The sequence below is a fragment of the Lagenorhynchus albirostris genome, chromosome 1 (assembly GCF_949774975.1).
Source record: "Lagenorhynchus albirostris chromosome 1, mLagAlb1.1, whole genome shotgun sequence".
In the NCBI taxonomy this organism is placed as follows: domain Eukaryota; kingdom Metazoa; phylum Chordata; class Mammalia; order Artiodactyla; family Delphinidae; genus Lagenorhynchus; species Lagenorhynchus albirostris.
The window spans coordinates 135,897,670-135,913,406 of NC_083095.1; the positions used below are offsets into that span (position 1 = coordinate 135,897,670).

The window sequence follows — 15,737 nt, forward strand, 5'->3', positions numbered from 1 at the left end:
AAAAAGTATATAACAAAATTCAATATCGATTCATGATAAAAACTCTCATCAAAGTCAATATAGAGAGAACATGTCTCAACATAATAAAGGCCATTTATGGCAAACCCACAGCTAACATTAAACTCAGTGGTAAAAAGCTGAAAGCTTTTCCTTTAAAACCAGGAACAAGATAAGGATGTTCCCTCTTGCCACATGTGTTTATCGTAGTATTGGAAGTCCTAGCCACAGCAATCAGACAAGGGAAAGAAATAAAAGGCATCCAAATTGGAAGGGAAGAAGTTAACACTGTTACTATTTGCTGTTGACATGATAGTATATTTAGAAAAAACCCCAAAATCTCCACCAAAATTATGAGAACTAATATATGAATTCAGTAAAGTTTCAGGAAACAAGATTAATATACAGAAATCTGGGGACTTCTCTAGTGGCACAGTGGTTAAGAATCTGCCTGCCAATGCAGGGGACACGGGTTCGAGCCCCGGTTCGGCAAGATCCCACATGCCGCGGAGCAGCTAAGTCCATGCACCACAACTACTGAGCCAGCGGTCTAGAGCTCGTGAGCCATAACTACTGAAGCCCAGGCACCTAGAGCCCATGCTCCTCAACAAGAGAAGCCACCGCAATGAGAAGCCCATGCACTACAATGAAGAGTAGCTCCCGCTTGCTGCAACTAGAGAAAAGCCCATGCACAGCAACAAAGACCTAACACAGCCAAAAATAAATAAATATTTTTTTAAAATCTGTTGCTTTTCTATACCCTAACAATGAACTATCAGAAAGAGAAAGCAAGAAGAAGTCCATTTAAAATTTCATCAAAAGGAATAAAATACCTCGGAATAAACTTAACCATGGAGGCCAAAGACCTGTACTCTGAAAACTACAGGACACTGATGAAGAAAACTGAAGACGATAAAAGAAATGGAAAGATATCCTGTGTTCATGATTTGCAAGAATTACTATTGTTAAGATGTCCATACTACCCAAAGTAATCTACAGATTTAATGCAATCCCTAGCCAAATACCCATGACATTTTTCACAGAACTAGAACAAATAATCCTAAAACTTATATGGAACCACAAAAGACCCCAAACAGCCAAAGCAGTCTTGAGAAAAAAAGGACAAAGCCACAAGTATCACGCTCTCTGACTTCAGACTATATTATATAGCTAAAGTAATCGAAACAGCATGGTACTGGCATAAAACCAGACACATAGATCAATGAAACAGAACAGAGAGCCCAGAAATAAACCCATGCACTTATCATCAATTAATTTATGACAAAGGAAACAAGAATAAAAATGGGAAAAGACTGTCTCTTCATTAAGGGGAAATGCTGGGAAAACTGAACAGCTACATGTAAAAGAATTAAATTAGAACAGTTTCTCATACCATATACAAAAATAAGCTCAAAATGGATTAAAGACCTAAATGTAAGACTGGAAGCCACAAAACTCCTAGACAAAAACATGGGCAGAACACTCTTTGACATAAACCATAGAAATATTGTTTTGGATCTGTCTCCTCCGGCAAAGGAAACAGAAGCAAAAATAAACAAATGGGACCTTATTAAACTTAAAAGCTTCTGCACAGCAAAGGAAACCACTGACAAAATGAAAATACCTATGGAAAGGGAGGAAATATTTGCAAATGCTGTGACCAACAAGGGGTTAATATCCAAAATATATGAAAAGGTCATACAGCTCAACATCAAAACAAACAACAAACAAACAAACAACTCAATCAAAAGACAGGTAGAAGACCTGAATAGACATTTCTCCAAAGAAGACATACAGATGGTCAACAGGCACATGAAAAGATGCTCAACATCACTAATTATTAGAGACATGAAAATCAAAACAACAATGAGATATCACCTCACAGCAGTCAGAATGGCTATCATCAAAAAGTCTACAAATAACAAAAGCTGGAGAGGGTGGGAATGTAAACTGGTGCAGTTGATACAGAAAACAGTATGGAGATTCCTCAAAAAACTAAAAATAGAATTCCCATATGATCCAATAATTCCATTCCTGAGTATATATCAAAAGAAAACAAAGACGCTAATTGGAAAAGATACATGCATCTCAACGTTCATAGCAGCACAACTTACAATAGTGAAGATACGGAAGTAACCTGTTTGTCCATCAATAGATGAATGGATAAAAATGTGGTGTGTATCTACAATGGAATATTACTCAGCCATAAAAAAGGATTGAAAATTTGCCATTTGCAGCAACATGAATGGACCTAGACATTATCATACTGAGTGGAGTAAGTCAAACAGAGAAAGAGAAATATTATATGCTATCATTTATATGTGGAATCTAAAAAATAATGCAAATGAATGAATATAACAAAACAGAATCAGACTCACAGACAACAAAGGAGCGGTTACCAGGGGGGAGAGGGGTGGTGGAGTAGGACAAGGGTAGGGGATTTGAAGGTACATACTACCATGTTGTAAAATAAATAAGCTACAAGGATATATTGTACAGCACAGGGAATGTAGCCACTATTTTAAAACAACTTTATAGTATAATCTATAAAAATACTGAATCACTATGCTGTAAACCTGAAACTAATATAATATTGTAAATCAACTATACTTAAATTAAACAAAAGAAAAAAATGATCACTGGTCACAGATCATCATAATAAATATAATAACAACGAAAAAACTTTAAATCTTGGGAGAATTACCAAAATGTGACACAGCGACAAGAAGTGAGCAAATGCTGTTGGAAAAATAGCACCAAGTGCTTGACACAGTCTCCTCACGCAAAGGAAACAACTGATTGTATAAAGATTGCCCCATATCTTCAATTTGTAAAAAAACTGAATATCTGAGAAGTGCATAAAGCAAAGTACAATAAAACGAGGTCTGCCTGTATGTACATATATTATATATATATTACATAGGCTGTGATAATGAAATTATTATCACAGCAGTTATAGCTTTATGACTGTCTTCTAAGTACACAGGTTTCCCCTTCTCTCCTGTCCTCATCACCCGGACACTGTGAAGTAGGTATCGTTCACATGGCAGAAGATACGATGAGAGGTTGAATAAAGCTCTTGCTCTGAGTGTCAGACACAAAAGCTCATTTAGAAAGCTCACTCCTGTCCTCCTCCCCTCAAATGATATGGTTATTTGCTTCTGTTGGCAAGCTCTTAATACCTAATATCGCAGAAAGCAACAACGGAAAGTAATGACAGTACAATACAGAGACAAACCTGTAAAGATTCTCATGCAAGCAGGCAACTGAGCATATCAATTAACATCCTTTTCTTTTTTCTTTTTAATTTATTTATTTAATTAATTTATTTTTGGCTGCATTGGGTCTTCGTTGCTGCACGGGCTCTCTCTAGTTGTGGCGAGCGGGGGCTACTCTTCCTTGCCGTGCGCGGGCTTCTCATGGCAGTGGCTTCTCTTGCTGCGGAGCACGGGCTCTAGGCGCTGGACTTCAGTAGTTGTGGCACATGGGCTTGGTAGTTGTGGCTTGTGGGCTCTAGAGCGCAGGCTCAGTAGTTGTGGCTCACCGGCTTAGCTGCTCTGCTGCATGTGGGATCTTCCCAGACCAGGGCTCAAACCCGTGTCCCCTGCATTGGCAGGCAGATTCTTAACCACTGCACCACTCAGGAAGTCCAAACATCCTTTTCATTCTTGGACTTATCTTCACATTCCTTGAGGTTAAGTTTATCACGTGACCATGTTTTGTGCACTACATTTCATTTTTCCAGGTGTAGCGTGACACTGATGGAACCACTGCAGCTGGCGTGTACGGTGTGCCAGGCTCTGGACTGAACGATTCACAGGCAGTTATTTATCTTCATCCTGACATCACTCTATGAGGCAGACAATATCATCTTCCCACAGGGACACCCACTGCTCCCTCTAACTCAGCTCTTTACCAGGTTCGTGGTACAGGGATACAAGGTCCCCATGTTCTTACAACAGAATCCCACTCTGCATAATATTCCATGGTGGACCAGAATACATATTATTTATCTATTCATCAGTTGATGGATATTTGGGTTGGTTCTACTTTTTGGTTATTATAAAAAACGCTACTGAACATTCACGTACAAGCCTTTGTGGGGACATATGTTTTCCCTTCTCTTCAATAGATACTCAGGAGCGGAAGTGCTGTGTCATACGGAAATTCTGTTTAACTTTTCACGGAACTGCCAAACCGTTTTTCAAAGAGGCTACAGCATTTTATATTTCCACTAGCCATGTGCAATCGTTTCAATCTCTCTACCTCCACACCAACGCTGATCTTTTTCTTTTGGTTCTAGACATCCTAGTGCGTGTGAAGTGGTATCTCAATGCGGTTTTGATTTGCATTTCCCTAATGACTGCATGTTGAGCATCTTTTCATGTGCCACTTATATATCATCTTTGGAGGAATGTCTACTCAAATTTTTTGGTCTATTTTTTATTGGGCTATTATTTGTCTTTTTTATTGAGTTGTAAGAATTCTTTATATGTCCTGCATATGAGTTCTTTGATGATACAATTTTACAAGCATCTTCACTCATTCCTTGAGTTGTCTTTTTGCTGCCTTGAAGGTCTTGTTTGCAGCACAAAAGTTTTAAATTTTGATGTGGTGCAATTTATCTATTTTGTTATTTAGTTGCTTCTGCTTTTGGTGTTGTAGGTGGTAGCTTTTTGAAGTGAGAGAGCTGTTGGCGGCCATCCGCCCCCAGGTGGGTGAGGGGACTCAAGAGGGAATCAATCAGTCCACATGGAGAGAGAATGACAGTCACACAGAGAGAAATAGAGGAGAATGTGTGAGGTGGAGAAATGTGCAGGGGAGACAGGCCTGGGCTCCCCCAGCACCGCTCTCTCGGGCCAGCACACCTGAGACCAGCTGGATGTGATAGGAACTCCTTGGAACCCTAGAGATCTGCTTCCCAGCTCTTCCAGTTTCAGCTGTTTGCCAACAAAAAGACAAAGAAACAACAATGAAGAAAACAAGAACCCTGACCAGTGTACGCAGTTTAGAGAAGAGAAAACAGAGGCTCCAAGAGGATCAGGCCCCATCAAGGGACTGGGATTCCAATGCCAGCCTGTGCCCCAGCCTGTGCCCCCACCTCCGGCCTCCCCATGGGCAGGATACAAGCATCACAAAGAAGCAGACAAGCCTCTTTACTTGTAAAGAGTCTCACAGAAAACCTCCTTTCAAAAGCACACTGTTTCAGCTGCCTGGACTTTCTAACATGAGCGAGATGAGGAATCAGAGTCAGCAGAGCCTTCATCTTCAATTTCGGAGGCCAGGAGCCCCATGAGGGGCACCGCTCATGACCGTGCTGGCTGGTGCAGTGGAATCACTCAGAAAGGAAGAGCAGGCCCATTGGAATCAAGGGGGCAAATCTTTAAGACAACACAGTAACACGAGCCCAGGAAAAATCCAGGTACAGAAAGAACCTCAAGGTAGAGGGAGGGCTGGTGGCCAAATGGAAGCTGCCGAAGTCTCTGCGGACTATGACTGGTCAAGACTCAATTTTATAAATTTTCTGTGTGGAAAACTAAAACATCTGCTGTTCCATATACAAACTACAGAGTGAAATGGAACAAAAAGCTTGACTGATGGGGGTGGGATTTCAGTGTTGAAAAACATTGGTTCAAAGGATGCTCCAGCTCGTGTTTCAAAGACAAAAAATAATGTGTCCACAGAGCACCACTCCTGAGCCCTCTCCCCATCTCTCTCTACATCAGCAACCTCCCTCCAATCACACGAACCTGGGCTTCTAGGGTGGAGGCCACCTTTCTCTCACCCCATGGGCTTCAGACTCAGAACACTCTACACACAAAGCAGTACCTCACTCTAAACAAAATAATGAATCTATATGTGATCATCAAAATGCAGATTCCCACCAACCAGTCTTGCCAACAGAGAGGATACGTTTATCCTAAAGGAATTAAAATGACTTACTAACCTGCTTCCAATAGTCACCATATCTGTGATTTCAACATCTCGTGGCAGAGAACAGGTGAACATGAAGTTAGCCAAAGTGTACTTCCAGAAGGGCAGTGCCTCCAGAACCTGATAGAAAATATCTCAACTCACTTTCTTCTCAGATAAACACAGATGAGAATCTTGGACATGAATTTAATTTCTCTTATTGCACATGTACTTTAGGATATAAAACTCTCAGAAGATAAATCCATGTAGTTCATGGCAGGCTAGAATCTCGAACTGGCTGGTCCTGGGTCATCATTAGCAGCCTAAATCACATGCTGTAAAATGTGGATTTCACAATGCTCCCAAAAGGCAGTCTTGGGATAAAGAAGATGTGGCACATATATACAATGGAATATTACTCAGCCATAAAAAGAAACGAACTTGAGTTATTTGCAGTGAGATGGATGGACCTAGAGTCTGTCATACAGAGTGAAGGAAGTCAGAAAGAGAAAAACAAATACCGTATGCTAACACATATATATGGAATCTAAAAACAAACAAAAAAAGGTTCTGAAGAACCTAGGTGCAGGACAGGAATAAAGATACAGACATAGAAAATGGACCTGAGGACACGGGGAGGGGGAAGGGTAAGCTGGGACGAAATGAGAGAGTGCCATGGACATATATACACTACCAAATATAAAATAGCTAGCTTGTGGGAAGCAGCCACATAGCACAGGGAGATTAGCTTGGTGCTTTGTGACCACCTAGAGGGGTGGGATAGGGAGGGTGGGAGGAGACACAAGAAGGAGGAGATATGGGGATATATGTATATGTATAGCTGATTCACCTCGTTATAAAGCAGAAACTAACACACCACTGTAAAGCAATTATACTCCAATAAAGATGTTAAAAAAAAGAACACCTGAAAAAAAAAAGAATTTTAACGGTTAGGAATTTTAATTTTAAAACTATGCAGAAATAATAAGGATGAAAGGAAACAACTCTGTGTGAAAAGTAGGTAAGGAAAGTAGAATGACTGACTGTTCCAGAATGAGAAAAGGGGGGAAAATAGGATGAACTTTTAGCAGTTTTGTGGAAAAAGGATCTTGGGAAGGAATTTTATGCATGGTCAAGCTGGGTAAGATTGGGATAACTTTATTTAAGTTAACAAATGAGTTTTAATATCAAAAGTACACTGATAAAAAATTAGAATTGTTTTTCTCTCTGTTAAAAGGAAAAAGTTTTATTGGATTTTTGGTCTGCTTTTTTTTTTTTTTTTTTTTTTTGTGGTACACGGGGCTTTCACTGTTGTGGCCTCTCCCGTTGCGGAGCACAGGCTCTGGACGCGCAGGCTCAGCGGCCATGGCTCACGGGCCGAGCCCCTCCGCGGCATGTGGGATCTTTCCGGACCGGGGCACGAACCCGTGTTCCCTGCCTCGGCAGGCAGGCTCTCAACCACTGCGCCACCAGGGAAGCCCCCTGGTCTGCTTTTGATAACAGATTGTGATTTTTTTTTTTTTTTTACCTTTTAAATAACTGCCTAGAAAGCCCCCACACACAAAAAAATGGGAATCTTGTTTAAAATTATAAGCTTCAACATAAAACGTGGTTGTTATAAAGCAGAAACTAACACACCATTGTAAAGCAGTTATACTCCAATAAAGATGTTTAAAAAAAACATAAAACGTGGCTAATGGCATAAACTGTAATATGTCACTAACCTTACACCCTCAAAAATCCATCCATTCACTCATTCATCCATTCATTCATCTATCTTTCTACCTTCATTGGGCATCTTCCAGACAGTCCTAAACAATGGTTAGGTAGGTAAAAACACAAAGACACGGTCCCAGGCATGAAGAGTATAGTAGGGACAGGATTACGCAGTAGGCAGACCATCTGCTGGATTATCAACAAAGCGGGGCACCAAACACAAGGCCCTTGTTCTGTTTCTGGAACAGGACCCTTCCTGCCCACGGATCTGCAGCATGCTCCCCAGCCTGACGGGCTCCAGGTCAGCATCGGGGCCTGATCTAAGCATCTCCTCCCCGAGGTCTTCCTTAGCCACATCTCACCTCTGTTCTCCATCGCTTCACCTGCTTCATTTCCATAGCAACTCTCATCACCTGTTCATGGATGCCAGCTCACCAGGTATTCCCAATCCCTACAGCACACCGAGCATTGCTGAGCAGCACTTTTCATTAAGGACAAAGAAAGGGAAGCAAGGATGTGACAGCAAAACAGAAAGACTTGCTAAATTTCAGAGAAACGCTTCTTTGCTACAGGAGACAGCTTCTTAAAATAGTGCTCTAAAGGTAACAAAAACACTATGAAAAGCCTTGAAGTTATAGCCCTCATTTTGTAAAAAAGCATTTTCAACTTAGTGACTATCAACTGCTCTGCTAAGAAAGATGAAGACATTATATATTTGCCTGGCCGCTCCTTTTTCCCTCCCAGTGATTTTCCTATGTTATATTACTATTTGTAAAGTTTATATTATCTATACTATGTGCTGCCGCTATAACTCGCACAGATGGTCGATCTTTCTTACTTTTATATTTAAAGAGATTTGAGGTTCACCACCCATTTACAAGTGCTGAACTTTTATGCACTTCTATTTTGGCTGGATTTTGACATTCAATGGTTTTATTCAAAACCCTTATTCAGAAGGGCTCACAGAATCTAAGCTTTCTGATTTCGGGCATGCTTGAGAATATCTGTCCATTGTCTCTGTCTTTACACTAGTCAGTTTGGCTAAATAAGGAACTATTGGGACATCCATTGTTTTACTCAGAATCCATCAGGGTCCCTTCAGAGGGTGCAGCTCAGCACAGGCTGGCCCAGCATGTTCTATCCCGACTGATGCTCCTTACCTTTTCTGCCCTGTTACTTTTTCCTTTAACCAACCCCTCCCTATTTCCTCCACCCCCAGATCCTGGCAAGCACTTTTCTACTCTCTGTTTCTGAGTTTTACGTTCTTTTTTTTTTTTTTTTAAGATCCCATATATGAGGGGTACCACGCAGCATTTGTCTTTCTCTGCCTGGCTTATTTCACTTATCATAATGTGCTCCAGGTTCATCCGTGTTGTTATAAATGGCAAGATTTGCTTCTTTCTCATGGCTGAATACTATTCCATTGTATATACATATAATATGGTGTATATATATTGTGAATAATGCTGTAATGAACATGAGAATGCAGATATATCTTTGAGATCCTGTTTTCATTTCCTTTAGATATATACCCAGAAGTAGAATTGATGGATCATATGTTAGTTCTATTTTTAATTTTTTGAGGAACCTCTATACTGTTTTCCATAGTGGCTGCACCAACTTAGGTTCCCACCAACAGTGTAGGAGGATTCCCTTTTCTCCACATCCTCGCCAATACTCACCAATATCTCTTGTCATCTTGATGATAGCCACGTGACAGGTGTAAGGTGATATCTCACTGTGATTTTAATTTGCATTTCCCTGACGATTAGCGATGTTGAACACCTTTTCACATACTTGTTGGCCATCTGTACGTCTTCTTTGGAAAAATGTCTATTCGGGGCCTCTGCCCATTTTTTAATAGAATTTTTTGTTTTGTTTTGCTATTGAGTTGTATTCCATATTTTGGATATTAACCCCTTATCAAATATATGATTTGCAAATATTTTCGCCCATCCCACAAATTGCTTTTCCAGTTTGCTGATGGTTTCCTTTGCTGTGTAGAAGCTTTTAGTTTGATGTAGTTCAATTTGTCCATTTTGACTTTTGTTGCCTTTGTTTTAGGTGTCATAGCCAAAAAACCATCACCAAGACCAACATCAAGGATTTTATGCCCTGTTTGTTTTTTTTTTTTGCTTTCTGGGAGTTTTATGTTTTTACATCTTACATTCAAGTCTTTAATCTGTTTTGAGTTGGTTTTTTGGTACGGTGTAAGATAGGGGTCCAGGTTTGGTAATTTTTTTAAAAGCTTAACAAAATGCAATTCCTTATGAATGACAGAGTCAAGTTTGGCCTGGATATTTACATAGTTTTCTTTGATCATCTACTTAACTTTTCCCCTTCTTTTCTAAAACTCTTTGTTAGGAAATCAAATCGCGGTGACACTTGGTTCCTTTTGTGGTGTTTCCTCCATGCTGTACCTGTCCAATGAGGCCTCTGATTTTCTGGCTTCTGAACTAGTCTTTGTGTTGCTATCATTTTTACTTTTTTCTCTTCTGATTTTTTCCCCTGAATTCCACCAGTGTGGGCTTTGTTCTCTTCTGTCTCACTCAATCCTCTGAATCTTTCTTCTATGCTCAAAGTCTGCTTTAGAGATCATGTTGCCAGCATTTTCCTTGAGAGTCTGGAAACTTACTTTTCTGAACTCTTGAGCTGGTCTCTGAATCATCCACATTTTCCCGCAGTCTTTGGCCTGTGTTTTTCTTTGTCTTTCTTTATTTTCAGGTTTCTCTTGTAATTCTTTTGTAGTCCTTAGTCATCTCTGAATGAGATCAGCTATTTATCAAGGAAAAAGAGTACGGAGTAAATGGCAGGATTAGGCTGAGAAAATATAAAGCTTTGATTCAAATTTGTCTGGAATATTTTCTCACCCATCTGGACTTTATTCTGTCCTGGGAGCCTGTCTCCTTGAGTGTTTGGACTTCAAGTGTAGGGCTGGCTTATAACAAAGCATTCATTGCCACGCACCCACTGGGTGGGGATTTGTCACTGCTCCCTCCCAGACCTGCCTCTCCCTATTCACCTGGGGCAGGTCCCTGAGCCAGGAGCCAGGTCACATACAACACACATGGAGGAGGGCATGGTCCCTCCTCCACCGCCACCTCTGAATACCCAGTGGCACTAACCTGGCTTCATCTGAGCAGAGAAAGTGCTCACTTCCTTCTGCATTTGCTGTCCCTGATACATAGTACATGCTCAATAAACATCTGCTTCAGGAATGAAGACTGAGTTAATAAACCAGATGAAGAAAACCAAGGAGACAAACATGGAGCACAGCACACCAGGAGGCAGTCGCAGGACAGTCTGCAAGTCAAGTCCGGAGGCACGAAGCTGACAACTCCTCCTCCGGCGAGCATGGTGCTAGATCCGGGCCAGGGCTGGGGATGTGCTGGCACTTCCCACAGCTCCAGCAAGTCTCTGGCGCAGGCGTGGCCTGCGGTCATCAGTACAGTAAGGGAAGGCATTCTACACTTCATCCTGGTTCATGCCAGTTTTGTTCTGGAAGTTACTACAGTCTTCATTCTTGGTTCTGAAGGTCTCTATCCCCCACAGGGTGACAGCTTCAGGGAGCAGAGGCCACCATGCAGTGATATGAGGACACTGGAAGTCAGGATGTCACTGTAAAGGCGCCAGATGTGCTGACCTCCTCCAGGTGCACACACCTGTCTGCATCAGGCAGGGGGGAGCTTGGACACTCAGGGTCCACCTGTGTGGACCACTGGCGAGAGGGCGGCCGTTCCCCCTGCAGACCACCTCCTTTCGGCTCTGAAGAGCCCACCTGTAGCACAACGCAGGGAGGCAGAAGACACCCCAAATGACTGTGCCACAGGGAACAGAGGTTCAGAATCAGAATCTAGGCAGACAGATGGAAAAGGAAAAGGCCCTTCCTTGACACCTGAGTTTGCTGCCTGAGATGCAGATACACCTAACCCGAGACACTCCTCAACAGCCCTCAAAGCCTCCACTCAAGGCTCGGCGTGACCCCGGCAATATCTGCCTCCAGGGAGCCACTTTCCACCCTTCTCTTGAACTCTCCATGCCCACCCAGCCCCTAGCTGGGGGCTCCCACCCCTCTTCTGGGTTAAGGGACTAAGAGATGTTCCAGACCCACCTCAGGAGGCACAGATGGCTCGAGAGTGGACAGTCAGTCTCACACCACCGCCTGCCGCTTACTCAGGCCTGGGTGCCTGTGTTCCGCAGCTGCTGCCCCTTGTTCACACCTGCCCTGCTCTGTGTCTTAAATCAAACCTTCAAGAAGGCAGGAGCTGGCTCTCTGAGTCTGTAAACACTCCTACTGAATGGTTTTAACGTGCTGTTCGCAAAGTGTGACAACAAACACTAGAGGGATTCAAATAGGCTCTGTTGTCTGTGGTCCTTGAGAAAATCCTGCTAGAAGCAGTCGTATTAATGACAATGAAAAACATGAAATAGGTGGCAAATCAATGATGTGAGCCCTAATGTCTGAGTAACACACAAAAAAGGGGAAAAAATATATCCCCTGGGCCCTGAACGCCTGCAATCCCAGTGGAGAGAGAACGGAAAATATGGCAGTTGGTGCTATTATAATGTTTTAGCTCCAACAAAGTGCTTTCACATGCCTTAATGCCAATGTGTCTGACAAGGACCTTGGGTATTATCTTAATTTTACATATGAGAAAACTGAGACTCAGAGAAGTAAACTTTAAAAGATTAGAGAATGCTGCAAAATAAAACAGCCAAGGTCAATATTGGAACTAAGTAGACAGTAGCTTGGTTTTGTCCTCTGCCACAGAACCCAGGATCGTAATTAAAATTATTTCATCCTGAATGTCCACTGACAGATGAATGGATAAAGAAGATGTGATATATATATATGTGTGTGTATATATATATCCATGCACACACACACACACACACACACACACACACACACTGGAATACTACTCAGCCATAAAAAAGAATGAAATAATGCCATTTGCAGGAACATGGATGGACCTAGAGATTATCATACTACATGAAAGTAAGCCAGATAGAGAAAGACAAATATCATATGATATCGCTTATATGTGGAATCTGAACAAAAGATACAAGTGAACATATTTACAAAATAGAAACAGACTCACAGACACAGAAAACAAACAAATGGTTACCAAAAGGGAAGGTAGGGTAAAGGGATAAGTTAGGAGTTTGGGATTAACATATACACACTACTATACATAAAATAGATCAATAACAAGGACCTACTGTATAGCATGCGGAACTGTACTCAATATCTTGTAATAACCTATAAGGAAAAAGAATCTAAAAAAGAATATATATATGTATATATATATATAACTGAATCACTGTGCTGTATACCTGAAACTAACACATTATAAATCAATTATATTTCAATAAAAAAAATTATTTCATCCTGTTGCTTCTCTACCGACTTCTCAGCCATGCCAGAGATGTGGTGATGGTACACAAAGATGTGAGCCACTTACAGAATCAAAGAGGAAGACAAACACTTACTGAACATGTCCTGTGTGTGGCACTGCATCAGGTGTCACCATAGGTAATTCACACAGTCATCACCACCACTCAGTGGTAGCATCACCGTTTCACGTGTAAGGAGAATGAGTGTGAGCAAACAATGCAAATATCATCTACTGTATCACCCTGGAGCAGAGCCAGGATGAGGTGATGGGCAGGAGCTTGGATGTTACCATAAAGGTGCAGTAACCAAGGCAGTGCGATACCGGCATAATGACGGACAAATGGATCAACGGAACAGAATAAAGAGCCCAGAAATAGATCCTCGCTTACATGACCATTTGATTTCTGACAAAGCCACCACCACAATTCAGCATGGATAGGATGGTCTTTGCAACAAATGGTGCTGGAAAACACTGGATATCCATATGGAAAAAAATGAACCTCAACCCCTACCTCCCACCATACGTAAAAATTAATTGAAGCTGAATCACAAACCTTGTTGTAAAAGCTTAACTAAAGAACTTCAGGAAGAACTACAGAAGAATATCTTCATGGCTTAGGGTAGGCAAAAGCTTTTTTAGGACACAGAAAGAAATAATCATAAATGATAAATGGCAAGTTAACTTCATAAACATTTTAAAATTCTGCTTATCAAAGTCACAACTACAACTCAATAATATGAAGAAAAACCACCTAGTAAAAAGTGAAAGAGCTGGACAGGCACTTCAACATCACCAAGGAGATGCAAATTAAAACTCCAATCATATACCACTGCACACGCACTGGGATGCCTGAGAGGAAATAAGGCTGACAGCACCGAATGTTGGCAAGGACGCAGAGCAACCAGAACCCTCCAGCCTTGTGGGTGGGGGTATGAAACAGTCTGGTGGTGTTTTACAAGCCTGCCCCATGACCCAGCAATTCCATTCCTAGGTATTAACCTAAGAGAAACAAAAGCATCTGTCTACAAAAAGCCTTGTATCAAAATGTTCACAGCTGCCCTATTCATAAGAGCCCCAAACTGGGAACAGCTTAGCAGTTCAGAAACAAGAAAGTAGCCAAACAACCCCTGGCACAGTGAGACAATGGAACACAGACAGCAAGGAAGGGGAGCAAGCCACTGATAAAGCAACAATAGGGATGAATCGCAGAAACCTCACACTGAGCGGGGATGAGCACCTACTGCCTGGTTCCTTTCAGAGAAAGCTCTACAACTGGCGAAATTAACCTATGGTGGAGAAATCAAAAAACATCTGCCTGTGGCAAGGAGGCTGGAGGCAGGGCCTGAGAGAACTTCGGGGCATGATGTTAATGTTAACCTTCCATAGCTTGATGAGGATGTGTATTACACAGATGCATGTATTTGTCAAGACTCGGCTCAGAATCTAGACCTCCCCCCAGCCTCTGTCCAGCCTGAACCAGAGGTACTTCCAGCATCCTGCCCTCTCACCGGGGCCCCATCGACTACACTAGTGTTGAGTGATGGGGAGCCGGACAAATGTACGGGGGCTCAGGGGACAGAACCTGAAACAGAACCTAAAGTGCCCGAGGGTGTCATAAGTGACCCACAGGAAGGAGTGAGTGGTCCCTTGATCTCCAGATAGGCACACAACCATGATACTTTTAAAAAATTTTGGCAGAATACACATATAACATACAACTTACCATTTTAACCACTTTTAAGTATACAGTTCAGTGGCATTCATTATATTGATACTGCCGTGCAACCATCACCACCATCCATCTCCAGAACTTCTGCATCTTCCCAAACTGAAACTCTATACCTCTTAAAAAACAATAACTCCCCTTTCTGTCCTTCCCCAGTGCCTGGCATCCACCACCTACTTCCTATCTCTATAAATGTGACTACTCTAGGGACCTCACTGAGTGCAATCACAGTATTTGTCCTGTTGTGACTGGCTTATTTCACTGAGCATGATGTCCTCAAGGTTCATCCATGTTCTAACAAGTGTCAGAACTTCCTTCCTTTTTAAGGCTAATACCCCATTTGATGCAGATACCGCATTTTGTTTATCTGTTCATCTGTCAATGGACACTTGAGTTGTTTCCACCTTTTGCCTACTGTGAATAATGCTGCTATGAATATGGGTGTACAAATATCTTTTAGAGTCCTTTCTTTTACTTCTTTTGGGTACATATGCAGAAGGAGGATTGCTAGATCATATGGTAAATCTATTTTTATTTTTTTGAGGAACCACTGTACCTTATTCCAAAGCGGCTGTACCATTTTATACTCTCACCAGCAGTGCACAAGGGTTACAATTTTTACAAATCTTGGTCCCAACACTTGTTACTTTCTGAGAGTGTTTTGTTGGGGAGGGGATGATAGCCATTCTAACAGAGGTGAGGTAATATCCTTAATGCCTTAAAAAAAAAAAGAAGCAATTCTATGCTCCTTCCCCACAGGAAAATAAAGGGAGCTTATTGACAGCATAAGTTTCCAGCAGGGCTCAGAGCCTCACTGTTGGGAACTGAGGCAGAGAAGGTGGCCCAGGTGATAAAAGGGGGCCGTATCCCCAAATCGCCTGACTCTGAGGAGTCCCCTGCAGGTATGCACATGAGGCTTGGCCAACGTGTATTTAATGCAAGTGAGTGTATAATTCCTAGACAACAGAAACCAAAGCAAGTTCTTT

The 15,737-nt window shown here is 41.8% G+C and overlaps 2 protein-coding genes across 2 annotated transcripts in view; both read right to left on the minus strand.

The window, feature by feature from the left end:
• Positions 1 to 15,737, minus strand: part of LOC132532105 (OTU domain-containing protein 7A) — a 383,571-nt gene that overhangs the window by 334,287 nt on the left and 33,547 nt on the right. The gene's annotated exons all lie outside the window — the stretch shown is intronic.
• The window catches only part of LOC132528636 (basic proline-rich protein-like), a 28,863-nt gene continuing 24,359 nt past the window's right edge, over positions 11,234 to 15,737 (minus strand). The window contains 1 exon segment of the mRNA XM_060164590.1: positions 11,234 to 11,404. Coding sequence (XP_060020573.1) covers positions 11,234 to 11,404 — 171 coding nt within the window.